Below are 20,575 nucleotides of genomic sequence, written 5' to 3'. Positions count from 1 at the left end.
TATATTCTGAAATGGCTTCAAGTGTTTCTGAATTCAAAGATGTATGGGAGACCATATTGGAGATAGGAGGAGGAGGGTGAGTAAAGATTGGGACAGTAATGGACTGTACCAAAGTAGAGGGGGAGGGAAAAGTGTAAGGGACTGGAGATGAAGTGTGGGGGGGGACAGAAGAGGCAGAAACCTGGGAGGTGACAGAAGAGGGAGAAACTTGGGAGGGGACGGGGGTGGAAGGCATAGTACGAGGAGGAGGGTGAATCTCCACACTTGTAATAGAGCCAGAGAGAGGGGAAGAACTAGGTACAGAGACTGGAAAGGTAAAGTGTGGAGGCGGAAGAAGGGAAGGAAGGGGCAAAGAAGATTTGAGCAATGTGGATTTTTTGGACTTCTGAGTAGAGGGGCGATTGGTATTAGGTGTCGTACGAGGTCTTGTCGATACTGGGGCTTGTGAGGAAGGACGCGAAGATGTGAGAACAGACTGAGTTGTAGTCGGGACGTCAGAGCCAAGGACAGCAAAAGGATTAGATGCCGTAGTGGCTATGGGAGGGGTAACAACAGAGGAGGCTGCAGAAGATGGGACCCCAGAAGTGGGGGGACGTTTGGAAACACGAGAATAAGAAACACGGGGTAGTCTCCCTTGGAGGCGGAGATGAGTAACTGCCATAGCATAAGGGAGACCTTCTGCCTCTTTGAGGCAACGGATTTCACGTTCATTTAAGTAGACCTGGCAACGGCGGGAGTACGAAGGGTGAGCTTCATTACAATTAAGGCAAGATGGAGGTTGACTGCAAGATGTATTAGAATGGTTGTCGGCACCACAGACTGGGCATTCGGCCATAGATCTGCAATATTTCGCTGGGTGACCAAAACGCCAGCAATTTCTACATTGTTGCGGTGTAGGTAACACCTTTCGAACTTGTAACCGATGTCCCGCGACATATACAGAGGACGGGAGTTCTCGGCTGTCAAAAGTTAAACGAGCCACATTGCAAGGGTAACGTCTCCGCCCCCGGGCAGGAAGGACATAAGTGTCTACTTTGAGGATTGGGAGATCCTGGAGTTCCAGCTGTTCAAAAATGTCATTGCCACATGACTGGAAATTCTGTTGGACTATCGTATGGGGCAGAATGACAGTACCACTACAAGAATTGAGAGAAAGATGTTTTTCAATAGTGATAGGAGTAGTATCGATATTCGAAAGGAGAGAAAGATCATGAGCTTGGGTAGCATTCTGGACAGTGACGATGCGCGTACCGCTCTTGAGAGCGTGAAATGAAATATCTCTGCCAACATGACGCAGGAGCGCTTTGGCAATACTATGGTCAGAAAGGTAGGCAGAAGAAGAAGTTGGTCTTAAAGTAAAGAATTTAGTCCATTGTGTGGTCCGAAACTGAGCGTGGAGAGGGAGTGCTTGACGTGTCGGTCGTTTCCGAGTAGAATGGGAAGGTAACGACGGAGCATCATCAGGAGATTGACGTTGGCGTTTAGGAGTAGGACCGGAGTTGGTCCGGCATGAAATGGGTGGGCGATTCGAAAATTGCCGTACCGTAGAGGGAGAAGCCGGAAGCATAGTCAAAGGAGAGCGGAGTTCAGACAAATCGAAGGAGTCAGTCGAAGCCCCGGTACCTGAAGCGGGTGAGGAAACAGCACCAGCAAGAGGTACAGGGGCATCAGGAGTGTCCAAAGAGTGGTCTAAACACAAGGCAGGGTCAGAATGGGGTGCGGTATCAAGAAGGGGCCCGGGGGTAGTGGTTTCATGGACTAGGGCTGCCATGGTTAGGTTACTCCTTTGCTTTTTGTTTTTAAGAAAAAAAAAGAAAGAAGAAAAGAAAATAAAAACAAAAAAAAGAATAAAAAAAGGGGGGAGCGGGGAGGAATAGTTCCCAGGAGGAATGAAAGGGCCGGAAATCTCCCTCCGCGCCCAAGAGGACTCGACACCGCTAGTAGCGCAGATGCAGCATGGAGCCCGTGCCATACCCTACCCTTCATGCCAGTAAACCAGCAATCCGGGATAGCAACCTCACATCTGCCGAGCTACCTCGGTGGACAAAAGAGAGGGCGGCCGGATATCCGCCACAAAGCATACCTCCTTCAGCCACCACCCCCGGAATCCGAAAGATGGCTTCCAGAGATACACCCGTCGCCCAAAAGACACCCAAAGCTACTCCGGGATACCGGAGAGGGATCGGGACATCCCTAGGCAATCCAGATTCCACGGCAAACTACGCCACCGCCAAGAAACCTCAACGGAATGGGATCGACCCCGGTGTCCTTTCCCCTACCTAGGAACTAGCGCGCCTGTGGGAGAAATCACGAAGGCTAAAAAGAGGAAGGGCAAAAGGGAGGGGTGAGGAGGAGGAGGAGGAATGGAAAAAGGGGAGGATGGGGAGGATGGGATAGGGGAGGGGAGAATGGGGGGTAATTAGGTTCGGTCTGAGGAAGAAGACCGACAGGGCTAATTCCTCAGACCAAGAGCCTCTTCACCACGCCAAGGAGCCCCCCTTGAAGAGGAGGAATGGTATAGAAATCTGTAATATCAGGCTTAAGCCAGGTTTCTGGAATGAAGGGAATTGAGTAATGCTGTGAGGTCATCATAATGTTTGCTGAAGGATCTGACATTGTAGTTAAAGATGGTTATGTTATTGTTTGCACTGAGTAATGTCTTTGCTTGGTCTGCTGTATAGTACTTACAGTTACTGTTTGATTCGTGTAATTCATTTTGTAAAAAGTTTACATCAGGATCTATGCTTGTAATCATGAGAGTAATTTTACAAACTAGATTTTCTGAGTAAAATGATATAAGATTTATATTGAATCTGCAGCTAGACTTAAGACTAAGACTCCGTGATTAATCTAAAACTTGTAAAAATTTGAAAGAAAAAGGGATTATTACAGAATAGATAATTAAGTTATACACTTAAGCATCTAATAGCTCCTTAATTATTTTAACAAGCGAGTTTATGAACTACAGTAGATATTTACAGTTAAAATAAAGGAGCCAATGAATATGATAATAAAAGAATGTATTAAAAGCAAAATCAGTAGCACCTGAGATAGTCAATAGCACCTGGAGTATTTTAATGGCAAAATAGTGAACTTATTACACTTTAGCCCCTGAAAATAGCACTCTGATTTTATATAAATTAGTGAAGTGTAGTTTGTACTGGTAATTTACTAGACTTCCGAGTTGAGCACTGGCAACACTATCTAGCACGCTGACTTGGTAAGCTAGGCATTGGGTGGGACTCACTTCATTACGGACTCCCACCTGTTCTGGTAAGTACGTATATTTTAAGCTGTTAACTGGCGATTGTAACGACCATACATGCAGGCAACATAATTATTCTGATCTTGTGTCATTTCTCCTTTACACATTTTAATTTTTTCCTTTGTATTATTCTTCAGGCTGCCCCAAATGCCTGGTCATTGGTGACAGTGCCTGAGCTACCTGGAGAGGGTTTTGGGGGTCAACACCCCCATGGCCTGGTCTGTGACCAGGCCTCATGGTGGATCAGGGTCTGATCAACAAGGCTGTTACTGTTGGCCGCACACAACCCGACATATGAACCACAGCCTGGCTGATCAGGTACTGACTTTAGGTGCCTGTCCAGTGCCTTCTCGAAGACAGTCAGGGGTCTACTGGTAATCCCCCATATGTATGCTGGGAGGCAGTTGAACAGTCTTGGGCCCCTGATACTTATTGTATCGTAAAGGGTTCTTAAATGGAGATATCGCAGGTTGAAAATAGACACACTTGTAGGATGGTAACTATATTGTCAGACTGAGATGAGGGATGGAGCCCAGCTGCCTTGCCTGTCTACGCCTGGATGGTCTGCCGCCGAGTGAGGCCGGGACAGAGGGATGAGCCTCCACGTGTGCATCCCGTGACGTCACACAAAGCCACAGGCCTACAAGGGATCTCGTGTCTAAAGCACATGGATGATACTAATGCTATGCTATATCATACAGGGAATACAGGGATCAGCAACTATGCTGACAATTGTGTTGACTCTTATCGTGGTAGTGGCACCCCTACACACTCGCTTAACATCTCCCAAAATCTCTCTCTACACTCCTCTCTTCTCTAGGTTCATACACATTTATTTTGACCCACTTTTTGCATCTGACCCTTATTTTAATCTGCATAATCCTTGAATTTATACATTTATATTCCCTTTTCAGAGGCCATTACAGTAGACCCTCGTTTTTTGTAAGCATCGGAATTCGCAATTTTTGCAAATCGTAACATATTTTTCGTCAAAATATTGACTCACGAATCGTTGTTTGACTCGCAAATAGTCGTTAGTTTCAAACGCGTACAAGTGGCCTGAGGGGCTCCACACACCATTCAGTCAGTGTGTCATTGTTTATCAGTGAGTGAGCACGATTCCACATGTTCAAATCATACATTTTGTAATATTCCATTCATTTTAGTGCTTGCAACTGCTAAATAAGCCACAATGGGCCCAAAGAAAGCTCCTAGTGCCAGCCCTTTGGTAAAGGTGAGAAACATGATAGAATTCAAGAAAGAATCATTTCAAAATATGAATGTGGAGTGCGTGTGGCAGAGCTTGCCAGGATGTATGGGAAACCCCATACAACTATTGCTTCCATTGTGGCCAAGAAAAAGGAAATCAAGGAAGCTGTTGTTGCAAAAGAGGTAAATATGCTCACAAAAATGAGATCGCAAATCCTCGAAAATGTGGAGAGGTGGTTGTTGGTGTTGCTCAATGAGAAACAATTACCAAGAGATAGTGTTATACATTCGATAATTTGCGAAAAGGCAAGGCAGATGCATGATGATCTCGAAAAGAAAATGCCAGTAACAAGTGCTGATGTTAGTGAATTTAAGGCCAGCAAAGGCTGATTTGAGAGATTTAAGAAGCGTAGTGGCATACACATTGTGGTAAGGCATGGCAAGGCTGTCAGTTCTGACAAATATGTGGCTGAAAAATATGTGCGTGAATTCAAGGACTATGTAAAGGCTGAAAAATTCCTCCCCTAACAAGTGTTCAGTTGTGACAAAAAAGGCCTCTTTTGGAAGAAAATGCCATAGAGGACCAACATCTCGCAGGAAGAAAAGGCACTGCCAGGACACAAGCCTATGAAAAACAGGCTTACTCTTTTGTTCTGTAGTAATGCTAAGGGGAATTTCAAAGTGAAGTTTTTACTGGTGTATCACTCTGAAAATCCCAGTGTGTTTAAGAAAAACAGTATCGCCAAGAGTAACTTGTGTGCGATGTGGAAGGCTAACAGTAAGGCATGGGACACGAGGGACATTTTCCTTGATTGGTTCAACGAAGTGTTTGGCCCCATTGTGAAGAAATACCTCCTGGTAAATAAATTGGAACTCAAGTGCCTCCTGGTAATGGACAATGCTCCTGCTTGTCCTCCAGACTTGGATGACCAAATGGTGGAGGAGTTTAGTTTCATCACAGTGAAGTTCTTGCCTCCTAATACCACTCCTCTCATCCAGCCCATGGACCAGCAGATCATTTCAAACTTCAAAAAACTCTACACCAAAGCAATGTTTCAAAGGTGCTTTGATGTGGCCTCAGATACTCAATTGACCCTAAAAGTTTTGGAAAGATCACTTCAATATCCTCCACTGCAGAAACCTTATAGGTAAGGCTTAGGAGGGAGTGACTTCCAGGACTTTGAACTCTGCTTGGAGAAAATTGTGGCCAGATTGTTCTAGAGAATGATTCTGAAGGGTTTGAGGCTGACCCTGAGGACCCTATGCCAGTTGTGGAATCTATTGTGGCATTGAGGAATTCCATGGGGTTGGATACGAGTGGCGAGGATGTGGACAAGTTGGTGAAGGACCACAATGAAGAGCTAACAAGTGAAGAGCTGCAAGAACTTCAACTGGAACAGCAACAGATCACAATTCAGAAAATTGCTTCAGAGGAGGGAGAAAGATGGAACAAGGTGCCTTCTTCAGAGATGAAGGCGATCTGTGCAATGTGGAGTAGGATGGAAAGATTTATAAAGCTGTTGCAAGCCGTGTCTGGACAGATATTTAGTGACACAGGTGTGCAGTGACTCTCAAGCTGGTCCTAGTGGCATTAAGAAACAAAGAAGGGAAGTAACCCTGAAAACGGACTTGGTACCTGAAGTCTTTATGGAAGGGGATTCCCCTTCCAAACAGTAAATTCTCCATCCTTTCCCCACCTCCCGTCTTCCATACACTAAGAAGAATCTTCAATAAAGGTAAGTGTCATGTTATTATTGTTTTATTCATGTCTCATTGTTTTCTGTGTATGTACATCTATATTTCATGTAAAAAAATGATTTTGTTTTAATACTTTTGGGTGTCTGGAATGGATTAACTGGATTTCCATTATTTCTTAAGGGGAAAATGGTTTCGCAAATCGTCAATTTCGCCATTAGTCACACTCTCTGGAATGGATTAATTACATAAAATGAGGGTCCACTGTACTTGTGAAAAAGCGAGGTAGCTGCATTATGACCCCCTGAAAAAAAAAAAAAAACGGAAAAAGTACTGAAACTCAATCCTTCAAGATGGGTAGGGGTTGGTTTGATAATTTTAAGAAAAAAAGTGGCATTCATAGTGTGGTTAGGTATGGGGAGGCTGCCAATGGCTGCTCAAAAGTATGTTACTGAATTCCAAGAGTATGTAAAGGCTGAGGGTTCTGCCCCCCAACAAGTGTTTATTTGAGACAAGACAGGCCTCTTTTGGAAGAAAATGACCAAGAGGACCTATATAACTGAAGAAGAAAAAGTCCATGTCAGGACACAAGCCAATGAAAGACAGGTTCACTCTGTTACTGTGTGGGGACTTGAAATTGATGTCCCTACTTGTTTATCATTCTGAAAATCAACAAGTTTTTAAGATGAACAATGTTATGAAAAACAAATTGGCTGTAACGTGGAGGGCCAACACAAAAGCCTGGGTAACAAGACAATTTTTTATTGAGTGGGTTCATGAGGTCTTTGCTCCCACTGTCAGAAAGTACCATATTAAAAAACAATTGCCACTTAGGGCCCTATTACTTATGGATAATGCTCCTGCTGGAGGAGTTCAGTTTTACGGCTGCCTTTTAACCACACTCCTTTCATCCACACCATGAACCAGCAGGTCATTTCTAACTTCAAGAAACTCTACACCAAAGCACTTTTGAAAGGTGCTTCGAAATCACTTCTGAAACAAATTATCGCCTGACTTTGTGGCAGCCAGGGATTTTGAAGACTTTGAAGATGAGCCTGAGCCAGTAGAGGATGTGTCCCTGGGAAAGATCTTTGGCCTAAAGGTGATTGAAGTTGATGTGGAGTTGGTAGAGGAGCATAGAACTGAACTCACCACAGGCTCATTCCAAGTCAAGTGGACCTGGGGAACCACCCCACCATCATGGATTTTGATGAAACTTGGTGTGCTGGATCCACCATGTATCAAACTAACTTTGGTAAAGTTTTAGATCTGTCATTGAAATGGTTGCTGCGATAGAACCCTTTGTTTGACACCGTGCTGTGACTGTGTACTGTAACCCTACGAAATAATTTCTCGCTCTTCTTACCAAAATAAATAAAACTTTGCTGTCTTACACAACTTCTTATGCTTAATCCAATGAAATTAATATGTATTTACATTTTTTTAAATTTACATAATGATTGAGCCTCTAAGTGGGGCAAAAATATCAATGCATCAAAAAATTGTCAAAGTTTAGCCTTCTCTGGCTTGTGTAATAATAAAGATATCCCCATGAAATTTTGTTTACTATTTTGTGGAGAAATTTTCTCCAGGAGGGGGTATCAGCCCCCTTCAGCCCCTTTCAGCCCTGAAAGGCCCAGCCCTCTCAGAAGGGGCAAACATCTTGTTTACTGCTACAGCAAGTAATTGATCCCAGATGCAGTACAAGTATGTGACGTGGTCAAGCGACCGCTGCTCCTTGCAAAAGTCCAGTGTTGCAAAGTGTAGTTTAATAAGAGACAATCCATCTCTTACCTTAGCAAGACAATTAAGGAAAATCCTGCTCCCACTTTATTACCATGGTGAAGATAGTGTACATTGCTGTCTATGCTTAAGACAGCAAGAATCAAGCATTCTGCTTTGCTTCATGGAGGAAGTTTGGCAAGGAAGCAAAAAGTACTAAGTCAGCTTTTCCTTTATGTTCGAGGAGCAGTGACGGTGTAGGACGCTGTGAGGTCAGATTACTTTTCACCCTACTGGGAGTCACACTGACGCCAGGATAACCCACAAAGAACACTGATCCATGCATTAGTGTGAACAAAGTGTCTCACAAAACACGATAAACACTTACAGAGAAGTGTGATCAGCTTCTTTAGTGATATGGTGTGAACACTTATTGATGAACAGTGTAACGAGTGTTGCGATCCAACAGAGTGTAGTGCGACATTCTTCAAAGAACATTATTCTTCAATCAACTCATCGGATATCTGGGCGTAACTACGGGTGAGATACATATACCCAGGTAAGTGTTCTAACTCGTGATGTACTACTACTGACTGCGCAGTTGAGTCTAAGCTATGAGTTAGTCACTTATCACAAACCCCAGTGATAAGTGGACCTTTGAGTCCACACAATAAAGTGCTGTCAGCCATCAGTGAATGAAATATGCTGACATAACACCCCCTAGGGGTAATTTATAATCATACATAATATAATCATTTACAGCCCGTTAAGAAGTGGATGAGACACTTCTCAAGATCTCGTCTGCAGGGGCGGCTGTGTGGACGATAGCTGTCTTATCAGCTAAGTACTCCCTATATTTAATCTTTAATCTTAGCTGGTAAACCATTTATCAACAATTTTGTGACATAACCTTGTTTACAAATATACAGATTCGACTTGTGAGAATGTTTCATTCCTTTTAAATTAAAATTTTTGCATTTTTTCAAAAAAGTAAATAGGGTATTTTCAATGAGCTTTTTAAAAAAAAAAAAAAAAAAAAAAGTCATCTTGAAACATTGTCAAACTGCATCCATTAGAAAGAGCATGTTTTAACCCATTTAAAAATGTTGCTTTAGTTTTTCAATGCACCCATATAATGCCTGAAAATAAGGGTCAAAGTAAGTTTGTTAGAGTGGTGACAATGCTGGAGGTAAATTCTACATGTTCACTGACAGACAGGACAGTCTGATAGAATATGGCAAACTGAAACTGAACTTTGATAATTCGCAGAGTGGAACCAGGTGCCTCTCCATGAGATACTCACAAATGTCCCCTCTCTTGAGAGGTCATGAAAACTCTAACATTACATTCCTTTGACATATCTAAGTAGTCAGTGACTTGATATAGCTGTGAGACCTTGACATATTGTAGACACCCTGTGCTGTCTGTCAGCTGAGTTCATATTTCGTGCTTATACTGCCACCTAGAGGCCCATACCCTAGTTCAGAAACACCACGCTTACATCACCCTCACTCAGCGTCCACGCATCCTAGAGTCAGCACAAAGCCTACCCTGCTCTCCCTCCCGGGGCATGGGCACTAACACACTGCCTGTGTAACTACAATATTGCGAATAAAGTAAGAAGCCTCCGAAGTCTTATCATTACTCCCTGCTAACAAGAACGACACAATAAACCAGAAAACATTGGTGGAAGCGGTGCCTCGCAGCAAATGTGTTTACCTGAGGAGGGAAGGAAGAGGAATGAAGCTGTCTTCACTTCATCACCCTACACAAGAAGCATCCGTCTCTCAACGAGTTATCCTGATGTTGTGTCTGCAAGTCTCAACATCCACAGACAGGTACAAGCAGGATCTAGGCCTAAATTTGCCAAATTTCTTCAAGAAATATAAGTGGCGTCACCTGGCACTTCACAGCGCCCCACATTGTTTCTTAAGTCACGTGTCCAGCATCACCTGTATGTTGCTGCAGTTATTGTTCAGCCCAGCATGGCTATTTCAGCGAGTCGGAGATGAATTTTGTGATGATTTCTGTGTCCAGTGTGAGTGTTTCTCCCCCATGTTTGTGGGTGGGAGAGGAGGAAGTGGCCGTTCCCTGCCTCACCCATGCTCGCACTACTGTATGCCACCACACCATACATCACTCACCGCTACTCACTCCCTCTGCTGTTTCTGAGAATTCTCTGTGAATTCTTTGCCAGAGCTGTGTATCCGAGTGCTCAAGGTCACTCGAAGCCACGTGGATCACAAAACCATGTGGATCTACAAGCTGCATATGTTAAGCCAGAGCCCATGCCACACGCTGTGGTCTGCTGCCACATCACTCCATTGATGTCACCTTATGACGTCTCCCACGATGCTGCCCGACTTCACAACGTCACCCACGACATTGCTTACGTCACCTTGCGATGTCACTCCATGACATACCTCACAATATCACTCCAGGACGTCCCCTCGAGATGTCTGCTGACGTCACCTCGCAATGTCACCCCATGACATCACCTCACAACTTCACGCCTGACATCACATGATGTCACATCAAGTGTTCTAGTAATTATTTCAGCATTGTCGAGATGTTTGAGAGAAGATATATATATATATTTTTCAACAAACCAGCTGTATCCCACCAAGGCAGAGTGGCCCAAAAAGAAAAACGAAGGTTTCTCTTTTAAAATTTAGTAATTTATATAGAAGGAGTTACTAGCCCCTTGCTTCTGGCATTTTAGTCACCTCTTACAACACGCATGGCTTACAGAGGAAGAACTCTGTTCCACTTCCCCATGGAGATAAGAGGAAATAAACAAGAACAAGAACCAGAAAGAATATAGCAGAAAACCCAGAGGGGTGTGTATATATATGCTTGTACATGTATGTGTAGTGTGACCTAAGTGTAAGTAGAAGTAGCAAGACGTACCTGAAATCTTGCATGTTTGTGAGACAGAAAAAAGGACTCCAGCAATCCTACCATCATGTAAAACAATTACAGGCTTTCGCTTTACACTCACTTGGCAGGACGGTCATACCTCCCTGGGCGGTTGCTGTTTACCAACCTACTACCTAAAAGAGAAGATACAGTATATGTGTTAATTAATTCCTCTCAGTCAGTGTTCTCACATTTTCATGTACGGTTTAGCGTTGATTTTTGCAATGAAAAGCGTCCTTTGCTCAAGCCATGTTGTACCGCATGTGCAGTAGGTGTGTGCAGTTTTCCGTGTGTCCTGTGTGGTCTTGAGCACAGCTGTGTGTGGACTACAGTATGTTCTGTGCCCAGATCAGTGTAGCACCTCATGTTACTTGTCACCCGGTGTGACCCGCACATTGACGACTGACATTAGTGAGTCCAGGTGTCAGTTACAAGCATCTGAGCTCTTTGTACAGAAAGCTCTTTAGGTTCGCTGCTCGTAGATGCCCATCTGAGTTGTACCTGCTACGATTCCCCATGTGTTCCACTTCACCACCCGACCGTCAGAGCAGTTATGTATATGTAGAGAACTAGTCTGGGGACGCTTAGACTAACCTCTGCTATAGCTCCAACTGTCAAGAGAATAGCTTCAGTGAGCAGCCTGCACCAAGATGATGTCACTTTGACTGCTAGCCCACTCACTGCTGTATGGTGTATGATGTTATGACTTCCAGATGTTTCGCCGAGTCATCTCTGCCACGACTCACTCCACATTCGCCAGCAGTGACAGCCCCAGCAACAGTACCAGTTGAGAAATGTCCTCCTGAGTCGCTTGCCGGAAGTCCTGCCCAGTTGAAGAGTACTGACGATGCTTCACTTGAGGGCACCAGCAAGTTGTGCCCCAGGATGAGTGAACCTTGTAGCAACTACTACAATGACTGCTTCACTGTTCCAGAGGAGATCGTAACCTGTTACATCAGAGCTCAGCTGCAGCAATGTCTCCTGTGTTGCAGCATCTGTCCAGATGCAGAAAAGTGTGCAGTGATGCCCATCGACACTCACTGCCTTAGACCACGATGTTTAGCATACCTTCTTTTTCTTCCCTCCCTGTAGGAAGTTTTTTTTTTCCATGTCCATGTATGTGTATATATATGTTTTTATTCTTTGTTCTGTGCCTTGTCCTGCAAGAGAGAGAGAGACTGTGTTTTTTTTTTTTTTTTTTGACAGCCAGTCATGGTCAGGGTCAACCATAGATAGGTGGCCGAGCAAAATGTAGCCAGTAAGCCTACATGCCTAGTTCCCGTAGTTTCCCCCAGAGGGCAAGCCTGGTGGGCATGCCACTTCAGCCTGCCCACCCCTGCTTCTCTCTCACTTGGTGCCCGGGCATCCTACAGCCAACAAGGCCTACTCCTTCTCCCTCACTGGCATGGCCCCTTGGGGCCATGGGCACAAACACACTGCCTGTGTACCCAGATATCGCAAATAAAGAAAGAAGCCTCCGAAGTCTTTTCATTCATCCACCGCCTTGATCACGACCCAATCAAACGTGTAAACAATATCAGGTCAAAGACCTTAAATTTACGAATGTCATAGTGAGTGACATTCTCACATGTTCAAAGCACTCATAAGAACAAAGGATAGGAGGAGCACTTCAGTCCTACTGGCCTATGCTAGGCAGGTCCAAGTCACACCAATTCATGTTCTAGTCAAATCTATTTTTAAAACTACACAAGGTTTTAGCTTCAGTGATTCTACTCAGGAGTTTGTTCCACTCATTCACAACTCTATTACTATACCAATGCCTTCCTCTATCCTTTCTAAATCTATTTTTTTCCAACTTGAATCCACAGCTGTGAGCCATTTCTTGGATAGATATTTTTAGCAAGTTATTTACAGCCTTTTTATTTATTCCTGTTTTACATGTACACCTCAATCATATCCCCTCTAATTCTATACCTTTCTAGAGCATGTATATTCAGTGTCCTCAATCTATGCTTGTAGAATAGACAGTGCCCTCGGTCTATGCTCATAGGATATGGTGCCCTCAGCCTATGCTTGTAAGACAGACAGTGCCCTCGGTCTATGCTCATAGGATATGGTGCCCTCAGCCTATGCTCACAGGATAGATAGTGCCTTCAGTTTATCCTCAAAGGAAAGATTTCTGATACATGGGATCAACTTAGTCATCCTCAATAAGTTTCATTTTTTTTTTTTTTGCCAGCTCTGGCAACCATGCTCAGAGCTTACACAAGGCATATGATCAGAAAAGCCAGTGACAGGATTTCAGTCTCAGTCCAACAGCCATTATGTCAGTGTACATGATGTCCAGCAAGGAAATCCTGTAACACAGTGTTCAAACCTTAATTAAGGTTAGTAGTGTTAAGAGTACTGAAGGCTCATCTATGTAATCTATGAATCTTTGGACTTGCATCAAATTCATAGCAGAGTGAATTTGATGCAAGAAAGAACTCGAGAACATTGAAAACGTGATCGTGTGACTTAACCTGCATGTGGTCTTGCCTGACTTCCCAAGAACAGCCACTGGCTTGTCATTCTCTTAGCCTTATCTAGTGTAAATTACAATCCCTAATATTGTTCAAGGAAGGTAGGGACTTAGCATATGCAGACTGGTATTTGGGTCAGATTATCAGGAGTCAATAACAGAGTTACTCTGTGTCAACCACGTGGGGTGAAGAGGCTGCGAGGCCTTGCCTTCACTCCACCATGGAGCCTGGATAATGGACCAGGCACCAGGGGTTTACCTGGAGAGGATATTGAGGGTCAACACACCTGTGGCTCGGTCTTAGACCAGGCCTCATGGTGGATCAGGGTCTGATCAACTGGGCTGTTACTGCCGGCCGCATGCAGACTGACATACGAACTACATCCCGGTTGGTCAGGTACTGACTTCAGGTGCCTGTCCAGTGTCTTCAAGAAGACAGCCAAGGGTCTATTGGTAATCCCCCTTATGTATACTGGGAGGCCGTTGAACAGTCTTGGGCCCCAGATACTTACTGTGTGGTCTCTCAAAGTACTTGTGGCACCCCCTGCTTTTCATCAGGGAAATGTTGCATCTCCTGCCGAGTCTTTCGCTTTCATAGGGAGTGATTTTCGTGTGTAGGTTTGGTACTAATCCCTCCAGGACCTTCCAAGTGTATATTATCATGTATCTCTCTCGCCTGCATTCCAGGAAATACAGATCAAGAACCTTCAACCATTCCCTGTAATTTAGGTGCCTTATCGTACTTATGTGTGCTGTCAAAGTTCTTTGTATGCTCTCCAGGTCTGCAATGTCGCCAGCCATGAAGGGGGCTGTTAGTGTACAGTAGTATTCCAGCCTAGAAAGAACAAGCAATTTGAAGAGTGTCACCATGGGCTTGGTGTCCCTAGTTTTGAAGGTTCTCATTATCCATCCTATCACTTTCCTAGCAGATAAGGTAGATACATTGTTGTGGTTTTTGCAGGCTAGATCCTCTGACATTATAACTCCCAGGTCTTTCACATTTCTTTTTCGCTCTATTGTATGGTTTGAATTTATCGCATAAACTAATACATTTTTAATTTCCTCAAGGTTTCCATATCTGAGCAGTTGAAATTTCTCCTCACTGAACTTCATATTGTTTTGGGAGGCCCATTCGAAGATTTGGTTGATGTCCGCTTGGAGTCTTCCAGTGTCTTCGATGGAGGTCACTGCCATGGCAATCCAGGTGTCATCCTCAACGGAAGACATGGAGCTATGGATGACATCTCTATGTCAGAAATGAGGATGAGGAATAGAATGGGAGCGAGTACTGTGCCTTGTGGAACAGAGCTTTTCACCGTGGCTGCCTAGGATTTTACTCTGTTTACCATTACTCTTTGTGTTCTATTTGTCAGGAATTTATAGATCCATCTACCAACGTTTCCTGTTATTCCTTTATCATGCATTTTGTGTGCTATTACATCAAGGTCATACTTGTCGAAAGCTTTTGCAAAGTCTGTGTACACAGCTGTATTTTGTTTATCCTAAACAGCATCCAGCACCTTGTCATAGTGGTCCAGGAGCTGGGACAGGCAGGAGTGATCTGCTTTAATCTCGCGTTGCCTTGGGTTTTGTAACTGATGGGTATCTAGGTGGTTGCCGATCTTCCTTCTTAGAACCTCAAAGATTTTTATGATATGGGATGTTAGTGCTATCGGTCCGTAGTTCTTTGCAGTTGCCTTATGTCCACCTTTGTGGAGTGGAGCTATGTCTGTTGTTTTTAGTGTGTGTGGTGGGATGACCCATGTCCATGCTCCCTCTTCATAGAATGCTGAAGGCATGTGACAGGGGCTTCTTGCAATTCTTGATGAACATGGAGTTCCATGAGCCATGAGTCTGGGCCTGAAACAGAGTGCATGGGCATGTCATTTATTGCCTTTTCAAAGTCTTGTGGAGTTAGGATAATTTCCGAGATGACCAAAATTTGGGTTTCGTTCATAAAGAATTCATTTGGATTGTCAACCCTTAGTTTGGGCAGCGGCTCGCTGAACACTGAGTCATATTGGCACTTTAATATCTCACTCATTTCTTGGCTGTCATCTGTGTATGTCCCATCCCGCCTAAGCAGGGCCCCAATACCGGATGTTGTTTTTTTTTAGATTTGGCATAAGAGAAGTATTTTGGGTTTTATCAATTTCCTTTATGGCTATTAGTTCTTCCTGAGATTCTTGTCTCCTGTAAGATTCCTTCAACTTAGGTTTGATATTTGCAATTTCACTGACCAGTGCCTCCCTTTATATTTCAGATATATTGGCCCCTCTCAGCAGTTCTGTGACTCTTCACCTTCGTCTGTATAGGGAGCATCTCTGTCTTTCTAGTTTGCATCTTCTCTTTCTTTTTCTTAATGGAATGTGTCTTGAGCACATCTCAAGAACCAAAGAGTTCATTTTTTCTAGGCAAATGTTAGGATATGGTTGACTTGATCCCACTGTTTGTTTTTGTTATTGAAATTGAATTTTGTGAAGAGTGGGAGAGGCTGGGTTTGATTGGTGTCATGGGGTACGGGAGTTATTTCTTGGGTAGCTTTAGGTAGAGGTTGTTTTGATAAGGACCTGCCTCGTATGAGCCAGTAGGCCTTCTGCAATGTTCCTACATTCTTATGTTCTTAAGAGACCTTCATGACTGATCACATTTTGCTGGTCAGGAGCCCTGTACATACATGTCCGTACCTCTATTATGTTGTGATCTGAGTGTACTGTCTTTGATACGGTCATTGTTAGTGAAGATGAGGTCCAGCATATTTTCAAGTCTTGTAGGCTCTAATATTTGCTGCTTTAAGGAGAGTTTGGTGCAGAGATTTAATAGTTTGTGTGTGTGTGAATTTTCTTCTGAGCTGCCTCTTGGGGTGATCTGTGCTAAAACATTGCTTGCTATACTCCTCCATTTTAGGTGTCTCAAGTTGAAATCTCCTAGTAGTAAGATGCTTGGGGCAGGAGTTGGGAGATTTGCCAGACATTGGTCAATTTTCACAAGCTGCTCTTGGAACTGCTGGGAAGTTGTGTTTGGAGGTTTGTATACCGCCACAATAACATGGTTTTGGTTTTCAATCTTTGCTGCCAAAACTTCAACTACACCATTTGAGGTGTTTAGTAGTTCTGAGTAAATGAGCGACTCTGTGACATACAGGCCAACTCCCCCTTGCTGCCTGTTTAGTCTGTCACATCTGAATAGGTTATAACCTGGGATCTATATTTTGTTGTTATAATGATTCTTTATGTGGGTCTCTGTGAGCAGTCCCTTGATGTAAGGAATTTTGTTGTTCTTTGACGGCTTTAGGTCCTGTATGTTTGCAAAGACAAATGTCGTTATATTGGTGGAATTTAGGGGGTTTTATTTGCTGGCTCTAATATCAGATTGATAAGTATTCAATATGCTTAGCAGTAATAACAAACCTGTCAAAGGAAAGAGTTCACATATTTTAGACCTGGGACAGCTAGGGTCTAAGTGAATTTGACTGACAAGTGATTGATTAATGTCAGTCAGAGAAGAAACCCTCTAATTACTGACAGCAAATATTTCAAAATGGTTACATCTTACCTAAAAGGTTACACTATACCTCAGCACTAGTAGTAACTACTGTACCATTACTAGTAACTATTGTACCATTACTAGAAGTAACTATTGTAGCATCACTAATAGTAACTACTGTACCACTGCAAATAATTACTGTACCATCACTAGCACTAACTACTGTACCATTACTAGTAGTAACTACTGCACCAACACTAGTAGTAACTACTGTACCATCACCAGTAGTAACTACTGTAGCATCACTAGTATTAACTACTGTAGCATCACTAGTAACTACTGTAGCATCACTTGTAGTAACTACTGTAGCATCACTAGTAGTAACTACTGTAGGATCACCAGTAGTAACTACTGTAGCATCACTAGTATTAACTACTGTAGCATCACTATTAGTAACTACTGTAGCATCACCAGTAGTAACTACTGTACCATCACCAGTAGTAACTACTGTAGCATCACTAGTAACTACTGTAGCATCACCAGTAGTAACTACTGTAGCATCACCAGTAGTAACTACTGTAGCATCACTAGTATTAACTACTGTACCATGACTAGTAGTAACTACTGTAGCATCACTAGTAGTAACTACTGTACCATCACCAGTAGTAACTAATGTAGCATCACTAGTAACTACTGTAGCATCACTATTAGTAACTACTGTACCATCACCAGTAGTAACTACTGTACCATCACCAGTAGTAACTACTGTACCATCACTAGCAGTAATTACTGTAGCATTACTAATGAACAAGTGTTACCTTTGCTTCAGAGTTCTTATTGACAGGTTTACTGGGTGACTCCTCTACCTCCTGCTTCACTGGGCATGGTATGTCTGTCCTCTTAGAAGCTCTGAAGAGAGTCGTTCGCGGTATGTTGAAAGCATGGGCAGCTGCTGTGATGCCCAGGTCTCCCTTGCGGACCAAGTGAGCAGCAGCCTGGAAACAAGGTAGTTACTGTAAGAAAACTAATTTTATCTTATTATAGAGGGTGCTAACCCTTTGAGGGTCGACAGGCCCTCTCCGAGACTTGTTCTCAGGGTCGGCAAAATTTAAAAAAAAAAAAAAAAATTTTTTTTCCTATGAAAAGATAGAGAATCTTTTCCTGATTATAATGACACCAAAAGTATGAAATTTGCTGGAAAACTTACGGAATTATGCTCTCGCGAAGTTAGCGGTCTCGACGATGTTTACGCATCGGCAATTTTGCCCGCTTTGAGCCTTATTTTCGGCCAATTCCAATGTACTAGTAGACAAAAATCATAACTATTTCACTAGAACTCCATTTTTTCTATCGAATGAGTACAAGAAACCACCCATTTACCAATTTCAACTATCCAATAAAGTGGTCATAATTTAGTAATTTTGCCAATTTCACACAAATTTCAAAAGATGCCAATTTCTGAACAGGGTCCAGAATAAACAAGAAAGACATTCCTGGCACTAAAATAACAAGTTCTCTGTTTGTTAGTCACATCCCCAAGCCCCTCTTATATTTCTTGGGCTTTCCACTTTGAATTTTTATTCTTACAAAAAATAGAAGATTTACTGTTATGCAGACTACTGCATTAGTGTAGAAATGGTATAAATAATATCAGCGCACTTGTGAAAGAATATTAGACTCACCAGTTGACGTGTATTGGACGCTTGGCATGATTTGTTTACTTTTGAACTTTGATAAAAATCGAACATTTCTGCTACTTCGTGCTCAATTTCAAGGTACTTTTCATTATAAAACCAGTCAAAATCATCTCAATTTCTGTAATATGTCTTCCATTCTATAAAATGAGACCAAGAAAACTAGAATACAACAATAAATACCATACGAAAATACAGTGCAAAATCGCTGTTTAATTCCAAGAACACGGTCAAAGTTTTTTTTTTCTCATTATGCACTGTGTGCTGCAGGATTTTTTTATACTGTGCACACTGACCACATAGGCCCATTCTTTCATATGTAGGCCTACCAGTTTTCTCTCACTAGATTTGCGGGTGCTAGAATTTAGGCGTACTAGTACATCAAAAACCCTGGGTCGTAAGCCGAACTAATATGTCCGAAACCCTCAAAGGGTTAAGAGGGTTATACGAGTAATGTTGAATGTTTGGAGAGCTGCTGCCCCTGCATGCTAGCAACACACATACTCTATGAAAACAAATTTCCACTCTGGATAATTCTTCAATATCTCGTGACTAGGACAGAAGCCTTGTGACACTTTGGTCCACACTGGACTACTGTCGAGTCTCAACTGGTCCAGGACTAGGACAGGAGCCTTGTGACACTTTGGTCCACACTGGACTACTGTCGAGTCTCAACTGGTCCAGGACTAGGACAGGAGCCTTGTGACACTTTGGTCCACACTGGACTACTGTCGAGTCCCAACTGGTCCAGGACTAGGACAGGAGCCTTGTGACACTTTGGTCCACACTGGACTACTGTCGAGTCCCAACTGGTCCAGGACTAGGACAGGAGCCTTGTGACACTTTGGTCCACACTGGACTACTGTCGAGTCCCAACTGGTCCAGGACTAGGACAGGAGCCTTGTGACACTTTGGTCCACACTGGACTACTGTCGAGTCTCAACTGGTCCAGGACTAATCAAACGTCCCCTTCCAAATGCATATGAGTAATTCCAGCCACAGTATAAATCTCCATCAGTCAATTCCCAAAGTACTAGGATGAACAAAATATAAAATGCAGTTTACACAACAAATCTGACATGAAATAATCATAATGTTCAAGTTTCTATTTTATAGACATGTGATAAAAAAGTGAGGTAATGCATCAAGTCAGTGTCAAAAATGGTAGGCCTACTGGCTGCTCTGACATGTGTTGACAATGTTGATTAATAGATCTGTGAATCATAACTGAGAAAAATAAAGATGCCCAGGTGTTCTAACTGCTGTACCATTGTTAGTTATAACTACTCTGTACTATGACTAGTAATAACTACTGTACCATCACTAGTAGTAATTACTGTACCATCACTAGTAGTAATTACTGTACCATCACTAGTAGTAACTACTGTACCATCACTAGTATGTAGTATCTACTGTATCATCACTAGTAGTAACTACTGTATCATCACTAGTAGTAACTACTGTACCATCACTAGTAGTAACTACTGTACCATCACTAGTAGTAACTACTGCACCATCGCTAGTAGTAACTACTGTACCATACCTGGAAAGAGTTTTTGGGGGTCAATGCCTCTGCCACCCGATCTGTGACCAGGACTTGCGGTGGATCAAGACCTGATGAACCAGGCTGTTACTGTTCGGTGCACGTAAATTGACATACAAACCACAGCCTGGCTGATCGGGTACTGAATTTAGGTGCCTATCCAGCACTTGAAGACAGCCAGTGGTCTATTGGTAATCCACCTTATGTATGCTGGGAAGCAATTGAACAGTCTTGGGCTCCTGACACTGACTGTCTTGTCTCTCAGTGTACTCATGGCAACCCTGCTTTTCATTGGGAGGATGTTGCATCATCTGCGGAGTCTTTTGCTTTCGTAGGCAGTGATTTTCGTGTGCAAGTTTGGTACTAATCCCTTTAGGATTTTCCAAGTGTTTCTCTACTGCATTCCAGAGAGTACAGGTCGAGGAACTTCAAAAGTTCCCAGTAATTTAGGTGTTTTATTACACTTGTGTGTGGTGAAGGTTCTCTGTACATTTTCTAGGTCAGCAATTTCACCTACCTTCAAAGGTGCTGTTAGTGTCAGCAATATTCCAACTTCAGAT

General features: G+C 43.1%; 1 protein-coding gene across 1 annotated transcript in view; it reads right to left on the bottom strand.

Moving 5' to 3' along the window:
- The window catches only part of LOC128686465 (uncharacterized), a gene marked incomplete in the record, with an annotated part of 176,489 nt that overhangs the window by 48,947 nt on the left and 106,967 nt on the right, over positions 1-20,575 (bottom strand). Inside the window, 1 exon segment of the mRNA XM_070090115.1 lies at positions 17,597-17,773. Within this exon segment, the coding sequence (XP_069946216.1) occupies positions 17,597-17,773 (177 nt within the window).

Source organism: Cherax quadricarinatus, chromosome 30 (assembly GCF_038502225.1).
Source record: "Cherax quadricarinatus isolate ZL_2023a chromosome 30, ASM3850222v1, whole genome shotgun sequence".
Classification (NCBI taxonomy): Eukaryota; Metazoa; Arthropoda; class Malacostraca; order Decapoda; family Parastacidae; genus Cherax; species Cherax quadricarinatus.
This window is presented reverse-complemented; position numbering and strand designations above follow the sequence as displayed.